The sequence below is a fragment of the Bos javanicus genome, chromosome 14 (genome assembly GCF_032452875.1).
Source record: "Bos javanicus breed banteng chromosome 14, ARS-OSU_banteng_1.0, whole genome shotgun sequence".
Taxonomy (NCBI): domain Eukaryota; kingdom Metazoa; phylum Chordata; class Mammalia; order Artiodactyla; family Bovidae; genus Bos; species Bos javanicus.
Window position 1 is genome coordinate 33,586,662 of NC_083881.1, and position 19,677 is coordinate 33,606,338.

A 19,677-nucleotide genomic window follows, 5' to 3' on the forward strand; every position below is an offset into this window, starting at 1 on the left:
TCCCCATTGTGTATTCTTGCCTTCTTTGTCAAAGATAAGGTGTCCATAGGTGCATGGATTTATCTCTGGGCTTTCTATTTTGTTCCATTGATCTGTATTTCTGTCTTTGTGCCAGTACCATACTGTCTTGATGACTGTGGCTTTGTAGTAGAGCCTGAAGTCAGACAGGTTGATTCCTCCAGTTCCATTCTTCTTTCTCAAGTTTTGGCTATTTGAGGTTTTTTATATTTCCATCCAAACTGTGAAATTATTTGTTCTAGTTCTGTGAAAAATACCATTGGTGGCTTGATAGGGATTGCATTGAACCTATAGATTGCTTTGGGTAGCATACTCATTTTCACTATATTGATTCTTCCGATCCATGAACACAGTATATTTCTCCATCTATTAGTGTCCTCTTTGATTTCTTTCACTGATGTTTTATAGTTTTCTATATATAGGTCTTTTATTTCTTTAGGTAGATATATTCCTAAGTATTTTACTCTTTGTGTTGCAATGGTGAATGGAATTGTTTCCTTAATTCTCTTTCTGTTTTCTCATTGTTAGTGTATAGGAATGCAAGGGATTTCTGTGTGTGGATTTTATATCCTGCAACTTTACCATATTCATTGATTAGCTCTAGTAATTTTCTGGTGGAATCTTTAGGATTTTCTATGTATAGGATCATGTCATCTGCAAACAGTGAGAGTTTTACTTCTTTTCCAATCTGGATTCCTTTTATTTCTTTTTCTGCTCTGATTGATGTGGCCACAACTTCCAAAACTATGTTGAATAGTAGTGGTGAGAGTGGGCACCCTTGTCTTGTTTCTGACTTTAGGGGAAATGCTTTCAATTTTTCACCATTGAGTATAATGTTTGCTGTGGGTTTGTCATATATAGCTTTTATTATGTTGAGGTATGTTCCCTCTATTCCTGATTTCTGGAGGGTTTTTATCATAAATGGATGTTGAATTTTGTCAAAGCCTTTCTCTGCATCTATTGAGATGAATCATATGGTTTTTATTTTTCAATTTGTTAATGTGGTGTATTACGTTGATTGATTTGCGGACATTGAAGAATCCTTGCATCCCTGGGATAAAGCCCACTTGGTCATGATATATGATTTTTTTTAATATGTTTTTGGGTTTGGATTGCTAGAATTTTGTTAAGGATTTTTGCATCTATGTTCATCAGTGATGTTGGCCTGTAGTTTTCTTTTTTTGTGGCATCTTTGTCAGGTTTTGGTATTAGGGTGATGGTGGCCTCATAGAATGAGTTTGGAAGTTTACCTTCCTCTGCAATTTTCTGGAAGAGTTTGAGTAGGATAGGTGTTAGCTCTTCTCTAAATTTTTGGTAGAATTCAGCTGTGAAGCCATCTGGTCCTGGGCTTTTGTTTGCTGGAAGATTTCTGATTACAGTTTCAATTTCCGTGCTTGTGATGGGTCTGTTAAGATTTTCCATTTCTTCCTGGTTCGGTTTTGGAAAGTTGTACTTTTCTAAGAATTTGTCCATTTCTTCCAAGTTGTCCATTTTATTGGCATATAGTTGCTGATAGTAGTCTCTTATGATCCTTTGTATTTCTGTGTTGTCTGTTGTGATCTCTCCATTTTCATTTCTAATTTTGTTGATTTGATTTTTCTCCCTTTGTTTCTTGATGAGTCTGGCTAATGGTTTGTCAATTTTATTTATCATCTCAAAGAACCAGCTTTTGGCTTTGTTGATTTTTGCTATGGTCTCTTTTGTTTCTTTTGCATTTATTTCTGTCCTAATTTTTAAGATTTCTTTCCTTCTACTAACCCTGGGGTTCTTCATTTCTTCCTTTTCAAGTTGCTTTAGGTGTAGAGTTAGGTTAATTTGACTTTTTTCTTGTTTCCTGAGGTATGCCTGTATTGCTATGAACCTTCCCCTTAGCACTGCTTTTACAGCGTCCCATAGGTTTTGGGTTGTGTTTTCATTTTCATTCGTTTCTATGCATATTTTGGTTTCTGTTTTGATTTCTTCTGTGATTTGTTGGTTATTCAGCAGCATGTTGTTCAGCCTCCATATGTTGGAATTTTTAATAGTTTTTCTCCTGTAATTGACATCTAATGTTACTGCATTGTGGTCAGAAAAGATGCTTGGAATGATTTCAGTTTTTTTGAATTTACCAAGGCTAGATTTATGGCCCAGGATGTGATCTATCCTGGAGAAGGTTCCAAGTGCACTTGAGAAAAAGGTGAAATTCATTGTTTTGGGGTGAAATGTCCTATATATATCAATTATGTCTAACTGGTCTATTGTATCATTTAAAGTTTGTGTTTCCTTGTTAATTTTCTGTTTAGTTGGTCTATCCACTGGTCTATTGTATCATTTAAAGTTTGTGTTTCCTTGTTAATTTTCTGTTTAGTTGGTCTATCCATAGGTCTATCCATGGTCGGGTATTAAAGTCTCCCACTACACAGACCTGTTTTTAAGGAAACTGAGAACATAGGAACACAAACTAATTTAAGTACTCTTGCTTGAAATCTATGCTAGCTGGGAGAAAAACACTATGTCACGATGAGAGGGACTAAATTTCTGCCTAAGTCATTACAACTTAGAACAGAATTGGAAGAAAGAGAAAAAATAACATTTATTGAGCTTTTGCCTTTTGTTAATATGCTGAGCCTAACACATCTTTTATTTTTTTATGGAAAGACATTTTATATATAGCAGTGTGTATATGTCAATCCCAAACTCCCAATCTGTAAGGCACTGTATGCAGTGTTTTATACACATTAGCTCAATTTAATCATCACCCCTGTCAAGAGAGGCATAGTCATTTTCATTTTACAATCTGGGAATCCATAAATTGTCTTATTCTAAAACTTGGGCCACTTTATGCCTTCCAAGGTAAATTTTTAACAAGAGGAAGAGAAGTTCAATTCTGTCTTTGCTTTCCTTTTTTTAATCTGACCTCTGGATAGTCACACAACTAGCCAACACCAGTTCAAGGTATCAGACTCATAAAATGGGTAGCCCAGTTATTATTGAAATGGCCTCGTTTCTTATACGCTTTTTATATGGCATCTAACCATATTGAATAGATGTTCATAATAAACTACTTGACCCTCATCCGCTCTGTATTTCCTTGTGTCTTTTTGTACACAGGAATCTCTTTGAAGTGGAAAAAGGTGAGGAGGGAGGGCTATTGAATTAAGGGATAAAACCAAGCCTTCATAGCACTCTGCTAAGCCTTAATTTTCAAGTGTTTAGTGGAGAAGCTTAGACCTATTCATTATATTTTAATTTGAAGTCTCCAAATCCTTCTTGTGGAAGCTCCAAGTAGTATTATGACTAAAACCTCAGAATTGTTTTGTAGCTCTAAAACGATTTTTATGAGGCAGCCTCAATAGACTAATTTTACTTCTATTCAGGAGTGGGAAATGTTCAGTGTTAAATATATCTCATGCACATTAGTGATCTGGTTGCTATTTCAGCTAAGTGGAGAGACTTATAACCCTTTGAAGATAAGGTTCATGGCCTACCTTTCAGTATACACTTTTGCAAACCTCTCTATATGGCTCATGCTGAAATTTTAATTTATGTCCTCAAGGGCAAACACAGCATAAACTAGATTACTGGCCCCAGCTCTTCACTCATTTGCTAAATGCCAACTATGTTAAAAACTTCACTTTGCTTTTTTTTTTATAGTTTTCTAAACGCATTTTGCCCCCATGAAATGTTTTCATGCGTGGCTCCCTGGAATTTTCCTCTGTTGCTTTGTTAATCACTCTGAATTTGGTTTCTATCACATGGCTCAGATGGTAAAGAATCTGCCTGCAGTGCAGGAGACCTGGGTTCAATCCCTGAGTCGAAAAGATCCCCTGGAGAAGGGAATGGCAACCCTCTCCAGTATTCTTGCCTGGAGTATCCCATGGACAGAGGAGCCTGGCAGGTTCCATGGGCTCACAAAGAATTGGACACAACTGAGTGACTAATACTTTCACTTTCACATAAGTATATAAGAACATTAGCAATGATCTCTTTGAGAAGTGCCTGAATTAATGGGCAAAGAATTACACTCGGCACAATGGTGATTTCTCTCTATAGGTGGTGGCAAACCATGCCTTTAGAAGCTGAGAACTTTGAGAAAATTTTGAGCCTCTTCAAGGCAGTTATTAAACCTATAAGTCCAACCTGACATAGCTTGGTTATATTCTATAGAATCTTTGTATGTCGGTTTTTTGCTCTTTCTTTTTGGCTCTACTTTGAAGATTACCTTTTTTTAAAAAATGATAAATTTTCATTTATTATCATTTATTTATGATAATGATTTAAATAAAGTTACCTTTTATTTATTTACTTGGCTGCTTTGGATCTTAGTTTCGACATATGAGATCTCCACTGTGCCATGCAGGATCTCTCATTGTGGCCACGGACTCTGCAGTTGTGGTGCAAGGGTTCAGTAGTTGTGGCATGCAGGCTTTGTCACTCTGAGGTTGTAGGATCTTAGCTCCCTGACCAGGGATCAAACCCATGTCCCCTGCATTGGAAGGCAGATTCTTAACCAGTGAACCACTAGAGAAGTCCCTGAAGATTGTCTTTTTATTTACTATATCATTGGCTTTTAGAAGGGAAGAAAAAGTCCAGAATAATGAGACTGTTCAGGATCAAGATGACAGCCAAGTCTTGAACTGACTTGCTTGGGTTTTCTTTCCTTGACATGCGTTTTACACCTGGCCTGTGCCCTGCTTTTCTTGCTCTCACCAAGGTTAGCTGCCTTCCTTCAAAGGGAACACCCTTGGTTTGACTCTCCATGGAATGTAGAGGAAAAATCAGCACCATTAGCCTGATTCACTTCACTCCTAATCCCCCAAAAGATAGTGCCTTCCCCTCACTCCTCCAACAGACCCCATGTCTGGTCTCCTAGGATGGTTTGGTACGGTCAATGTGGATTCAGGAAGTGGAGTAAATAAAAGAAGGAGCAGTGTGAAGTTCAGAGGTTTGGGTTAGAATATTGGCATCCACTCCCTTCCAGTTGTATGTTCTTTCAGAAGACAGTTTCTCCTGTGTCTTGGATGTTCTGTCTCTGGAAAGAAAATTGATCTGTGTCTTGGGAGGATAAAGTGCCATCATGTATGTAAAGTTCTAGGTGAGCTTTAAAGTAGTGTGTGAGTATTGTTCCAGGCCATCTTACCTGTTGTTTTCATTCCTATGAAGCCAATAGGGAACGAAAATGGGCCAGAATCCCAGACATTTGGCATCACGTCTCCATCATGTGAACTAAACAACCAGCACGGAGTAATTAAGACAGCATGGACATATGTGTTAGCATTACTTCCATGTTTCTGAGTTAATACAAGGCTGAGTGTGAATTCCCATCACTCTCTCAGCTGGTGTGACACCCCCACGCTTACTTATGTGCACACTATACACACACACACACACACACACACATGCATGCACACAGTCATGTACAAGCTCAGCTTCATCTGAAGTTGGTTCAATGGAGAACATAGATCAGTGATGCTCAGTTCTTCTGCACATCAGTATCACCTGAGGAGCTTTTGCAAATACTGATGTCCAGCCTTGCCCCAGACCAATCAGATGAACATGTCTGCAGGGATGGTCAAGGCATGTGTGTTTTTTAACAGCATTACAAACCACAGATCTGGAATCTAAGAATGTCAAAGTTGGAAGGAGGCTTAGAAATCTTCTGATCAAATGGTATCCTTTTCCTAATAAGGAAATTTAGATCCAGAAAACTTAAGCCACCAACCCAATGTCAAAACCTGCATCTCTTCACTTCATGTTCAAATCTTTTCTTCCCCAGAACATCCTGCCTCTGCAAAAATGTAAGACAGTAGATTTTCTGCTTGAAATTGTCAATGGCATTTGCCTCCATGAATCCCTCACAGCATCTAGGGTAGCAACTCTCAACCATGACCTCAGATTAGAATCACTTAAGCACCTTTGGAAATGCCCATGTTTGAATCTCAGCCCAGACACATTAAATCTGAATCCCTGAGGATGGGGCCCAGGTGGCAGTGTTTTGTTTTGTTTTTTCAAGCTCCTGGGTGATTCCTTTGACCAGCCAAGATTGAAAACCATTCATGCTGGGGGAGGGTGGTCATTTTTTGTTCCTCTTCTAGGTATAGATATTGATTTCTTAAATAGGAGTTACATAAAAGAGAAATTCCCTGGGCATTCCATTTTGAAGTTCATTTAATACATATATTCTCTGTCCTTTACGAGGAAAAAAGCAACTTGTTTTCTTTTTATAGAGCAAATGGCATGTCCTTTTGTTAAATCATTGAATTCCAGCATCTTTGTAATTTAGTTTGCCTTTCTACTATTGTATCAATACAAAATCAAAGATCTGTTAAAATTCTGAAAAGACCTCAGCATCAGGCAAAGAAAATTAAAATGTAGCCTGTTGAGTGTAAACTGGTTTAGTGCCAGGATCTATGCTGTCATCCAAAAATTATCCCTCTGACCAGAGGTCCCTCTGACCCTTTGTGACCAGCTGCAGAGCAGGAATAAAAAGGCATTTGCCAGGAAGGTCTGGCTAGAATTGTTAGTGTGCCCGAAATGCACTGCCTGTTTCCAGAAACCCGCTGAGCCCTGGTGAAGATCACAACATGGCTTGTGGCCATCCCCTCCCCACCTCCCCTTGCCCTGGCTCTCTGAGCTCCAGAGAAATCGGCCAGAAATATGGAGCCTCCAGATGCCATCCTCTGGCTCAACTCTCATCTCAACAGGGAGAGTCTCAACTAGCCTCAATATGGAAGGCTAGTCTCCTGCTCTCTTTAGCCTGCACTGAAGGATGAGGCCGAATGGCCGGTCATCTCCCTAGGTGCTTGGCTTCTTTGCCTTTTTCAGAACACAAATCACAGGGTTAAACGTTAAACCATCTTTAGTAATGCTCCAAACAACTCAGAAACAAACGTTGAGGACAGACGCTTTTCCCATCAACTGCATAATGTGATCCCAGCTTATTTAATTCATACTCTCTCATTTCCCACTGTGCCCACCCTGGTCAGGTTCCCCTCTTCCCTCTGTCTCTCTGTTTCTTACTCATTTTTATTGGAATATAGTTGCTTTACAATGTTGTGTTACTTTCTGCTGTACAGCAAAGTGAATCAGCTAAGTTGTTGTTCAGTTGCTGAGTCGTGTCCGACTCTTTGGGACCCCATGGACTACAGCACTCCAGGCTTCCCTGTCCTTCACCATCTCCCGGAGTTTGCTCAAACTCATGTCCACCGAGTCAGTGATGCCATCCAACCATCTCATCCTGCCTTCTCCTCCTGCCTCCAGTCTTTCCCAGCATCAGGGTCTTTTCAGATTCTCATTAGTTGTCTGTTCATGCATAACAGTGTCTATGTGTCTCAAGCATAACGTTCTCTCCTGCGTGTTAGTTCTCACCTCTGCCTTCCCAAGTGTCCTTCCCTCAACCTATCGGCAGCCTCACATTCTGCCCCAAACCAATCCCCTTTTGTATCGGTGTCCTCATCGACCAGGATTGCATCCAAGCTGTTCGCTTAGCATGTGACTGCAGGCACATTACTTACCCTAACTCTGCCTCAGTTTCTTCATCTGTGACATGGGCATAAAATAGTACTTGCCTCCAGGGGTTGCTGCAAAAGACTGTAGGAGTTAAATGTATCGCAGGAGTCCCCAGCACATAGCAAGCACTCAACAAATACTGGCTCTTGATTGTTAGCCAAGGTCAGTTCACCAATCTTATTTTCCCTCGTTTGCAAGAACCATACTTCTTCCAACATTCCAACAGCGACTTTTACAAATGGTTATTCACATTAAAATCTAAAGGAGGAAACATTTTATCTTTTTTCTGGTTTTCCCTCCCCCTTCCAACCCCTGCCCCATCCTGTTTCACCCCATCTCAGAGAAAGCAGGAGATAAATATCTTCAGCACAAATAACTCTATTTCATGTTTGTGAGAAAGTCTGAAAATAACTTGAGCTAGTAGCAATTTGAACAAGGATGTTTATATGGCCATATTCCTCAGTGTTGAGATGAAAACTCTTTTTTTAATTCAAGTATAATTGATATATAACATTGTATTAGTATCAGGTGTACAGTTTAATGATTCAATATTTGTATATATTGTAAAGTGATCACCACAATTAGTCTAGTTACCATCCATCACCCCACAGTTAAAATTTGTTTTTCTTGTACTGAGAACTTGTTAAATGTACTCTCTTAGCAACTTTCAAATATGTACTAGGCTGTTATTAACTGTAGTTACCATGCTATACATTACACCCTCAGGAGGTTATTTTATAACTGTAAATTTGTATATTTTGACCACTTTTACCCATTTGCCTACATTCATCCTACATGAGTTTGAGCAAACTCAAGGAGATAGTGAAGAACAGGGAAGCCTGGTGTCCTGCAGTTCATGGGGTCACAAAGAGTCAGACACAACTTAGCAACTGAACAACAATAATCCCAGGTGAAAATTCTAAACACATGTCCTCATGCAGGTAACTGCTTCCCATGATGTCGGCACTGGGTTAACAGATAACCAGGTTATAGAAAATTAGTATATCATTGTTACATCTTAGAGAATATAATCCGACCTGCATTAGAGCCAAATCCATGTAATAGGGAGTATAATAACAGAATTAATGCATGTGCATATATGTATATAAAATTAAGCTTTCATTGCAGTGTACCTTCGAAAAACTTGTCACCAGTTTTTTTCTTACTCATGAAAATGGGTATAAGTTATATAAATAAGATTTTTTATACTCATCCCTGGTGGCTCAGATGGTAAAGAACCTGCTTCCAATTTGGGAGACCCAGGTTCAATCCCTGGGTCAGGAAGATCCCCTGGAGAAGGGAATGACAATCCACCCCAGTACTCTTGCCTGGAGAATTCCATGGACAGAGGCTACAGTCCATGGCATTGCAAAGAGTCAGATACGACCAAGTATCTTACTAAATACTTAGTAAGACAACACTTACTGAATAAGTTTACAGGGCATTCTTAATCAATCTGAGAAATATATACAATTCGAAACATAGAAACTATAATGATCCTCAAGTGGTTACTTCAGGAAAGGGAAGTACCCAGAATTCTATCATCATCTAATACTTATGCTAAACATTTTTTTTTGAGTCACAACTCATGGCATATGGCATCTTATTAATAGTTCTCCCACCGGGATTGAACTCACACCTCTTGCATTGGAAGCGCAAGACTTAGCCACTGAGCTGCCAGGGAAGTCACTGTCCTAAGCATTTTACATGGGACATTTTTTCACCTGAAAACTCTTCTAAAAATAGATATTATGCCCATTGTAAATATGAGGTTTAAATGGGAAAGTTACTTGACCAAATTTTCACAGTTAGAAGGGTGACAAGTCTGTTCAAAACAAGATCCTTGTGATTCGAAGCTTGCAACCTTCCCACGAAACACTAATTACTATATTTAAGACAGCTTACAACCAGGGAAGGGTGACTTGCCCAAGGACTGGGTAGGCATTGTTAAAGGTCATCTATAATAGTTCTGCTTCAGATTCCTATAGTGCATCTTTTCTTCAGAACTCCAAAAATGGTCAACAATTTATTCTCATGACAGATCCTTGAAGCCAGGAGGAATAAGTGTTATTTTACCAGATGTGGAATCTGGAAGAACAAAGATATGCTGCAGTTTGCTCTAGGCCATAGAGTTAGCAGCAAAAGAAAATTAAAATTGAGGTCCTCAGATCCCTAACCCAATACTCATCCCCGTTAAAAATGACTACCTCTCATGAAGCTTCCATTAGGTAAATTTCTATAAATAATAAAGTGTGTGTGTGCAAAAATAATAATAGTAATAGCAGCTACCTTTGTTGAGTACCTGCCATGTGCTGAGTTCTTCCTATGAGTTACCTTTACTGCTCATGACCCTATAAAAATTTAGATGGTAAAAAAAAAAAAAAAAAAAATTTTTGATGGTGTAACTGACTTGCTGCCCATTCTATCAGTTCAGTTCAGTTCAGTCGCTCAGTTGTGTCTGATTCTTTGCGACCCCATGAATCACAGCACGCCAGGCCTCCCTGTCCATCGCCAACTCCCAGAGTTCACCCAGACTCATGTCCATTGAGTCAGGGATGCCATCCAGCCATCTCATCCTCTGTCGTCCCCTTCTCCTCCTGCCCCCAGTCCCTCCCAGCATCAGAGTCTTTTCCAATGAGTCAACTCTTCACATGAGGTGGCCAAAGTACTGGAGTTTCAGCTTTAGCATCATTCCTTCCAAAGAAATCCCAGGGCTGATCTCCTTCAGAATGGACTGGTTGGATCTCCTTGCAGTCCAAGGGACTCTCAAGAGTCTTCTCCAACACCACAGTTCAAAAGCATCAATTCTTCCGCACTCAGCCTTCTTCACAGTCCAACTCTCACATCCATACGTGACCACAGGAGAAACCATAGCCTTGACTAGACGAACCTTTGTTGGCAAAGTAATGTCTCTGCTTTTGAATATGCTATCTAGGTTGGTCATAACTTTCCTTCCAAGGAGTAAGCGTCTTTTAATTTCATGGCTGCAGTCACCATCTGCAGTGATTTTGGAGCCCCCAAAAATAAAGTCTGACACTGCTTCCACTGTTTCCCCATCTACTTCCTGTGAAGTGATGGGACCAGATGCCATGATCTTAGGTTTCTGAACGTTGAGCTTTAAGCCAACTTTTTCACTCTCCACTTTCACTTTCATCAAGAGGCTTTTGAGTTCCTCTTCACTTTCTGCCATAAGGGTGGTGTCATCTGCGTATCTGAGGTTATTGATATTTCTCCCGGCAATCTTGATTCCAGCTTGTGTTTCTTCCAGTCCAGCATTTCTCATGATGTACTCTGCATATAAGTTAAATAAACAGGGTGACAATATACAGCCTTAACATACTCCTTTTCCTATTTGGAACCAGTCTGTTGTTCCATGTCCAGTTCTAACTTGCTTCCTGACCTGCATACAAATTTCTCAAGAGGCAGGTCAGGTGGTCTGGTATTCCCATCTCTTTCAGAATTTTCCACAGTTTATTGTGATCCACACAGTCAAAGGCTTTGGCATAGTCAATAAAGCAGAAATAGATGTTTTTCTGGAACTCTCTTGCTTTTTCCATGATCCAGCGGATGTTGGCAATTTGATCTCTGGTTCCTCTGCCTTTTCTAAAACCAGCTTGAACATCAGGAAGTTCATAGTTCACGTGTTGCTGAAGCCTGGCTTGAAGAATTTTGGGCATTACTTTACTAGCGTGTGAGATGAGTGCAATTGTGCGGTAGTTTGAGCAATCTTTGGCATTGCCTTTCTTTGGGATTGGAATGAAAACTGACCTTTTCCAGTCCTGTGGCCACTGCTGAGTTTTCCAAATTTGCTAGCATATTGAGTGCAGCACTTTCACAGCATCATCTTTCAGGATTTGAAATAGCTCAACTGGAATTCCATCACCTCCACTAGCTTTGTTCGTAGTGATGCTTTCTAAGGCCCACTTGACTTCACATTCCAGGATGTCTGGCTCTAGGTGAGTGATCACACCATCGTGATTATCTGGGTCATGATGATCTTTTTTGTACAGTTCTTCTGTGTATTCTTGCCATCTCTTCTTAATATCTTCTGCTTCTGTTAGGTCCATACCATTTCTGTCTTTTATCAAGCCCATCTTTGCACGAAATGTTCCCTTGGTATCTAGCAATGTGATAAATTTAACATATTCAAATCGGGCTTTTCTAGCTTGAAAGTCCAGATTTTTCCAATAAGCCACATCAATATGAGTATGAAATGCCATTCCCAGGTCCCAGGCAGAAGATAGGTGATATTCAGTGCTACAAAGTCCTACTCTAATAAATGAATTATGGTAGTACTTTAGATTGGGCTTCCCAGGTAGCTCAGCTGGTAAAGAATCTGCTTGCAATGCAGAAGACCCTGGTTCAATTTCTGGGTTGGGAAGTTCCCCTGGAAAAAGAATAGGCTACCCACTCCAGTATTCTTGGGCTTCCCTGGTGACTCAGACGATAAAGAATCCGCCTGCAATGTGGAAGACCTGGGTTCGATCCCTGAGTCAGGAAGATCCCCTGGAAGATCCCCTGGTATGGCAAACCACTCCAGTATTCTAGCCTGGAGACTCCCCATGGACAGAGCAGCCTGGTGGGCTACAGTCCATGGGGTCGCAAAAAGTTGGATGAGACTAAGCACAGCATAGCACTTTAGGTTATTATGGAAATTAAATGAATAAATTTTTATATAAAACACCTTAGACCAGTACCTGGTATCAAGTAAGAGTTTAATAGGTGATGATAATGTGACATCTCCCCTTAGATTGGATTCTACCCAAACAGCTGCACACATGATTCTTTGAACAAAAGAGCCAACCTTCTCTTCTTCCTCAGGTGTGTCTTACCTTCACTTATATATTGTCTCAGCCAAAAGTTAATTCATTTTTTTTCCATAAGATTTTTGGTCAACCCAATATAACCCATCCAAAGCACTTAGACACAGTTACTAAACAGAGTGATTAAATGCTGAGTTAAACTCAGGGAATGATTCATGCATGAGGCTTGGTCCGTCCCCTTCATCCCAAGTTTCAGCATAGTTGGAAAGGCTCACATGAAATAATAATAACTTTGGAATTACTGAAATAGTTTTATCGAGCACCTTGAGCATGGTAGATGTCCAGAAGTATTTGTGGAATGAATGTGCTAAATTATCAACACAGACTAAGACGTCAGAGACGGAGGAGGAGGAGGGTTGAACTGATGTTGTCCCAGAAAGCAGGAAAGGAATTTGCAGGAGTAAGTGGTTGGAGAAGATGGAGAAAACTGGATTTGGCCATTAACCGATTTACCAAAAAAGTCCAAGAGCGTAGATAAAAGCGAGGCAGTGTGACATCTGTATTTCGGGAGGGGCACGTACTTCAGGTCCCATTAGCCTTACCTGAAGTCACGCTCTTATCTGATTCCAGCAACTCTTCTGCACTGGAAAACCATCTCATTACCAGGAGCATGTAAATGATCTGCAGCAGGTTTCAGAGCTATTCCTTTAAAAATTCTCTTTCTCCACCTCCGTCTATAAACTCTCCAAGTAAGATGACCATTTGAGTTGCTGCTATTTCCAGGTTTTATTGCTCAGCCATAAAAATTGCCATGATATAGAACACTAAAATGACTGTGGCCCACGTGTGGTAATTATATTTCATTAAAATTCCTAGTATGCTTGCCACTAAGGAGATTTTCAAAGCCTTTAGCTAATTACTCTATCTAATAGGGTCAATGACTTGTTCAGAGAGTCCGTGGTACAGGAAATAATTGGCATTTTTGTCAATGACTTCTGTATTATACAAGAATGTATATATAAGTAGTGTTTGGGGGTATATGTATATGCGCATGTGTATATATGTACATGCATGTATGTATGTATGTATGTTTGATTTTATATGATATGTCATCTGTGCCAATGACCATGCTAGACCTTAGATGGGATTAAATTCAACTCTTCAGGAAAGAAACACACTTTTTGTTCATTTCGGTCCCATCGGAAATCAACAAGGAATTTGGCTAATGGGTTGTAATCCAAATAGGATAAGTCACTAAAAATTCTGCCTATATTTTTCTACAGAAATCTACTTGTCCCCTCAGCTCTTCCAGGACAAAAAAAGAAAATTTTTAATGCATTGTGGTTTTAAAACTAAGGAAGGTTTTCAGTACAGTTGTGTTTTACAAATTAGTGTTTGCACTGAAGTTGATATAAATTGGAACACAGAAAGACATAAAGCCATCATTTTTTTAAGAATAAAGAGAGCCACATTTTTCTGTCTGATAAAAAATAGAGTATTTCTTAAGTTTCTGCTTGGCTGTGAGTTGAATCCACTGATGTCTTCTTTTGCTACTACAAACATTAAGTAATCAACACTTGGTTTTTGAATGCATGAGGTGGATGGATGTGTCTTAAACCACTTGGATTTAAGACAGATACATGATATAAAAACTCAAGCACCACTGATTCCCAAACATTCTGGAGCTATGAAATATTATTTTTTTGAGACCCTTTTCACGAGCAAGAATTTCATTTTTTATTTTTGACTGTACTAGGTCTTTGTTGCTGCGTATGGGCTTTCTCTGGTTGAGGGGAGCGGGGGCTACTCTTCACTGCGATGCACAGGCTTCTCATTATGGCGGCTTCTCTCCTTGTGGAGCACAGGCTCTAGGAACCTGGGCTCAGTAATTGTGGTTGAAGGGCTTAGTTGCTCCTGGGCGTGTGGAATCGTCCCACACCAGGGCTCAAACCCACCTCCCCTGCATTGGCAGGGGGATTCTTAACCCCTAGACCACCAGAGAAGCCCTCCGAGAACTCTTCTGAGAATTTCCTGGCACCTCCTCAAGCGAATTGGCCATATCTAGGAGTACAGTGCAGCAAACCCAAGCTTAGAAAGCACTGATCTCCATGTTAAAAAAAAAAACAACTGCATAGCACCAGCTCCATGCAGTTTTCAGCTAAGAATGTGTGAAGATTGTGTCATTCATCAACTAACTGTTCTGGTTAGGATCAGGGTAAGGGTTAGGGTTGGCTTCCCTGGTGACTCAGTGGTAAAGAATCCACCTGCCAATGCAGAAGACTTGCTTTTGATCCCTGGAGTGGGAAGATCCCCTGGAGAAGGAAATGGCAACCCACTCCAGCATTCTTGCCTGGGAAATCCCATAGACAGAAGAGCCAGGCTACAGCCCATGGGTCACAACGAGTCGGACATGACTTAGTGACTGAACAACAACAAAGGGTTAGGGTTAGGAGAGAGTGAGGAGAACTGGTTACTCATAAAGCACGTAGTTCTGCCATTGTAGATGAGCTGGGAGTGTCCGTCTATTCAACTGGAGCCATTTTCTAACCGGGTCACATCAGTACATTGCTTCACACTCAAAAATATGCACATCCCTCTTAAAGGCCATCCACCTGAGCTCCTTAGACCTAAAAGTATACCTTCTGCCCTCCTGTGGGATCCCACTGCAAAGAGGTCCAATAACCAGTTGTGAATCTAAAGCAGTGATCCTTAACCCAGCTTCACATTAGAATCACCAGGGAAGCTTTGGAAAAATCCCAGTGTCCAGCCAAGGTGAGAACCACTGATCAGATGTATTCATAACTCCCATGTGCCATATCAATTTGAATTCATATTTGGTTTTTTTGTTGTTGTTGTTTGAGTCGAGTTAAATCATCTCTAATTTAGTTGGTCCTTAGATTATTCTTGACTTCTTGCCTTTTCTTGGTTTTGTAAATAGGTAGTTACTTGTCTTGTCTCTTGAGCTCCTGCTTCTCTGGACAGAGATTTACATTCAAAACATTCTGGCCAAACCGCTAAAGAAGGTTGTTACCTGGTGTGTTGAAATAGTTTAATTCAACAGCACAGAGTGTATAGGGGCTAAAGTGAAATTATAGAACACGTTCTAGATAGCAGGGATTTGGGAGCTCTGTGATAGGGCCTCCCAGGTGGCCCTAGTGATAAAGAACTTGCCTGCCAGTGCAGGAGACAAAAAACTCAGGTTCCACCCCTGGGTTGGGAAGGTCCCCTGGAGGAGGACATGGCAGCTCACTCCACTGTGCTTGCCTGGAGAGTCCCATGAACAGCTTGACGGGCTATAGTCAAACACTACTGAAGGGTTTAGCACGCACAGGTAGAAGTGCAAAGGTTGCTGTGATCATTCTGCAGCTACTGACGCCACATGTGTGCTCTGTTGCTCAATCATGTCTGACTCTTTGCGACCCTCTGGACGGTAGCCCGCCAGGCTCCACTGTCCATGGGATTTCACAGGTGAGAATACTGGAGTGGGTTGCCATTCCCTTCTCCAGGGGGATCTTCCTGACCCAGGGATCGAACCTGCATCTCTTCCATCTCCTGCATTGGCTGGCGGATTCTTTATCGCTAGTGCCACCTGGGAAAGCATGTGACTCCGTTAAGAGAAAACAAACTGTGGCTCAGCATGATGGTCCATTGTGAAGGGCTGCACACCATTTTGTACACTAGTGTCAGTGTCAAACTTCACCTTGCATCAAAATAGTCCTCAAAGATACAGGTATAACAAGGGGATACATGAGATCACTTCACAGAAGGCCTGAAAAAACATCTTTTATCTAATCATTTTTCATTTATTTTCATGTATATTTGAAAATATAAAACTGGCACAACAAACACACAATTTTACAAGTATTATGGCTTTGTCCACAGTTTAGAAATACACCCATTTGAAAGAAAAAGGGGCTTCCTTGGTGGCTCAGATGGTAAAGAATCCGCCTGCAGTACAGGAGTGCATGCTCAGTCACTTCAGTCATGTCTGACTCTTTAGACCCAGGTTGAATCCCTGGGCTGGGAAGATTCCCCTAGAGAAGGGAATGGCTACCCACTCCAGTATTCTTGTTTAGAGAAATCCAGGGACAGAGGAGCCTGGTGGGCTACGGTCCATAGGGTAGCAAAGAGTCAGATGTGACTGAGCAACTAACTCTTCACTTAAAGAAAAAAAGTATCAATAAAAAATTGTACACAGGTGATACTCATATATGGATGTGGGGGAAAAAAACACAAAAGTTTGATAACTCTATATTGTACCATGTTGTAACAACCATGATCAACTTGAAATGAATGTCATTATTCTTCCCTTTTGCCAGATTAATATTTTAGGGAGAGAAAAGGGAAAATAGGAAGATTATCCGCTCTTAAGTCAGTTATAGAGGATCCCATGAAATAACCCCCAGGCAAAGAGCTATTATTTCAGCCAGGTTTGATACCCATAAAATGGAGGAGGGGGCACTGAGATGTGATGCTGTGTCATATTCATCCAGAGTTAAGCTGGAAATTTCTGTAGCTGTATATATATATATATGTTTTGGGGTTTTTTTGGCCTCTCTGTGCAGCATGCAGAATCTTAGTTCCCCCACTGGAGATCAAACCCACGGCCCCTGCAGTGGAAGCATGGAGTCTTAACCCCTAGACCACCGGGGAGGTCCCACCTCTGTAGCTATCTTAATAGAAAGCTCAAACGAGAAAACCTAGTGGCAAGGGAACCCTCTTACACTGTTGGTGGGAATGCAAACTGGTACAGCCACTATGGAGGACAGTGTGGAGAGTCCTGAAAAAACTGGAAGTAGAACTGCCATACGACCCAGCAATCCCCATGCTGGGCATACACATCAAGGAAACCAGAATTGAAAGAGACGCACGTACCCCAGTGTTCACTGCAGCACTGTTTACAGTAGCTAGGACATGCAAGCAGCCTAGATGTCCATCAGCAAACGAATGGATAAGGAAGTTGTGGTACATATACACAATGGAATATCACTCAGCTATAAAAAAAGAATGCATTTGAGTCAGTTCTAATGAGGTGGATGAAGCTGGAGCCTGTTATACAGAGTGAAGTAAGTCAGAAAGAGATACACCAATACAGTATATTAACACATATATATGGAATTTAGAAAGATGGTAACGATGACCCTGTGTGCAAAGCAGCAAAAGAGACACAGATGTAAAGAACAGACTTTTGGGCTATGTGGGAGAGGCAAGGGTGGGATGATTTGAGAGAATAGCGTTCAAACATGTATATTACCATATGTAAAACAGATGACCAGTGCAAGCTCGAGGCATGAAGCAAGGCATTCAAAACTGGTGCTCTGAGACAACCCAGAGGATAGTGTGGGGAGGGAGGAGGGAGAGGAGTTCAGGATAGGGGGACACATGTGCACCCGTGGCTGATTCATGTCAGTGTATGGCAAAAACCACCACAATATTGTAAAGTAATTAGCCTCCAATTAAGAGTGTGCAGTGTTTGTAGAAGGATAAGAAAAGTCACAGAGGATGCTCGGCTCATCTGCTCATGTCTATGTGTGTATGCATGTTAGTCGCTCAGTCGTGTCTGACTCTTTGCCACCTCATGGACTGTAGCCTGCCAGGCTCCTCTGTCCATGGGATTTCCCAGGCAAAAATACTGGAGTGGGTTGCCATTCCCCTCTCCAGGGATCCCTCTGATGCAGGGATCGAACCCAAGTCTCCTCCATTGCAGGCGGATTCTTTACCGCCTGAGCTAAGAGAAGCAAATGTTCTTGTCTGCCGTGTATGAAATTTGGCTCGCCATGATGGACTCAGGTTAAATTCATTTCTGTCTTCCTCATATGCCACTCTTACTGGCCTCGAATTAGAAATTCAAGGGCAGAGAACAAAGCAGCCAAGTTTGTTTTTTCCAGAAAAAAGACGGGTCTGGTGAAAACAGCCCTAACAGCTGTGCTCTGAGGCTTGGTGAGTTAAGTAAGGGCTTTTCCATGTTTCATTCAAGACTGTTTAGTCTGGATGCTGAGGATTTATGTATCAATTCTTGGCTCTGTGTCATTGAGGTAGTTCTGATTTCCTGTGATTTCGTGGTCATCTGTATTCGCCCGCAGTGAAGGAAAGAACTAAGAGAACAGGAGTCAACTTATTCCAGGGTCACTTGAAAGCTGGCCTTTTTTCATGCGCTCTTTTTAACGGTGTTGCCAGGGTTCTAAAAACAAAAGCAGCAGTCCTTAATCAGAAACACCTGATGTGGGTGTGTAACTGGCTCTCACGTTGGCTCTTGCAGAAGTGGCAGTGCGTCGAGGACACGTCTGGCAAGCTTCGAATTCACAAGTGCAAGGGCTCTGGTGACCTGCTCGCTGTCCGACAGAGCACGCGGCCCCTCTTTCGTGGCTTCCACGACAAGGACAAAGAGTGCAGTTGTGGCGAGTCCGGGTATCGGGCCAGCAGGAGCCAGAGAAAGAATCAGAGGCAGTTCCTGCGGAACCAGGGGACCCCAAGTAAGCCATTGCCTGTGACCCTCTCGGTGGCAGGCTGAGGCTTTCAGGCTTGGCCGTTAGGAAGGCAAACAAGCCTTGATCCATCTACATGTTAAATATCACCAATGCATAGGTTTGGGGCTAAAAGCAAATAATGGTTCTGTTTAAAATATGAAGGCTGAGGTCATTTGAAATTTTGCTTTGTGAATATTAAGCTTAGAATGAAAATATACTCTGTAAAAGCGGCAGACACAAACATATGCATACTTAAAAAAGAAAATGAAAATCTGAAGTTTCAGCTAGAAGATGAGTTAACAGTATAAATTGCTAAAAAATATGTCATAAAATTATTTATGTATATGTGCATGTCCCTGATAACTCAGTTGGTAAAAATCCACCTGCAATGCAGGAGACCCTGGTTGGATTTCTGGGTCGGGAAAATCCTCTGGAGAAGGGATAGGCCACCCACTCCAGTATTCTTGAGCTTCCCTTGTGGCTCAGCTGGTAAAGAATCTGCCTGCAATGTGGGAGACCTGGGTTCAATCCCTAGGTTGGGAAGACGCCCTGGAGAAGGGAAGGGTTACCTACTCCAGTATTCTGGCCTGGAGAATTCCATGGAGTATGTAGTCCATAGGATCGCAAAGAGTCGGATATAACTGAGCAACTTTCACTTTCACTATAAAACATTAAATTTAACGTGGTACAATGGGAGGCATAGTTATTTTAATAGTTTGTTTTCCTGAGTGATGAGGATCCAGATATTCATTGCATTCTTCTGTTTTACATCTACAGCAGATCAGAACAACTGAATAGTAAGAAAGAACACATAGATTCTATACTACTAGGAGTTTCTCAGACTTGTATACATCTTTTTCTGGAAATGATAATGTTATCTGGCTTTCTTTGTATACTGGAAGAAAAAATTCAGGGCTTATGCATTTAACTAATAAGAGAAG

At 41.1% G+C, this 19,677-nt stretch overlaps 1 protein-coding gene across 8 annotated transcripts in view; it reads left to right on the top strand.

The window, feature by feature from the left end:
- The window catches only part of SULF1 (sulfatase 1), a 200,060-nt gene that overhangs the window by 154,313 nt on the left and 26,070 nt on the right, over positions 1-19,677 (top strand). For all 8 annotated transcript variants that reach the window (XM_061438937.1, XM_061438938.1, XM_061438935.1 and 5 more), the window contains one exon: positions 18,529-18,742. In XM_061438937.1, the coding sequence (XP_061294921.1) occupies positions 18,529-18,742 (214 nt within the window). The remainder of the gene's footprint in view (positions 1-18,528; positions 18,743-19,677) is intronic.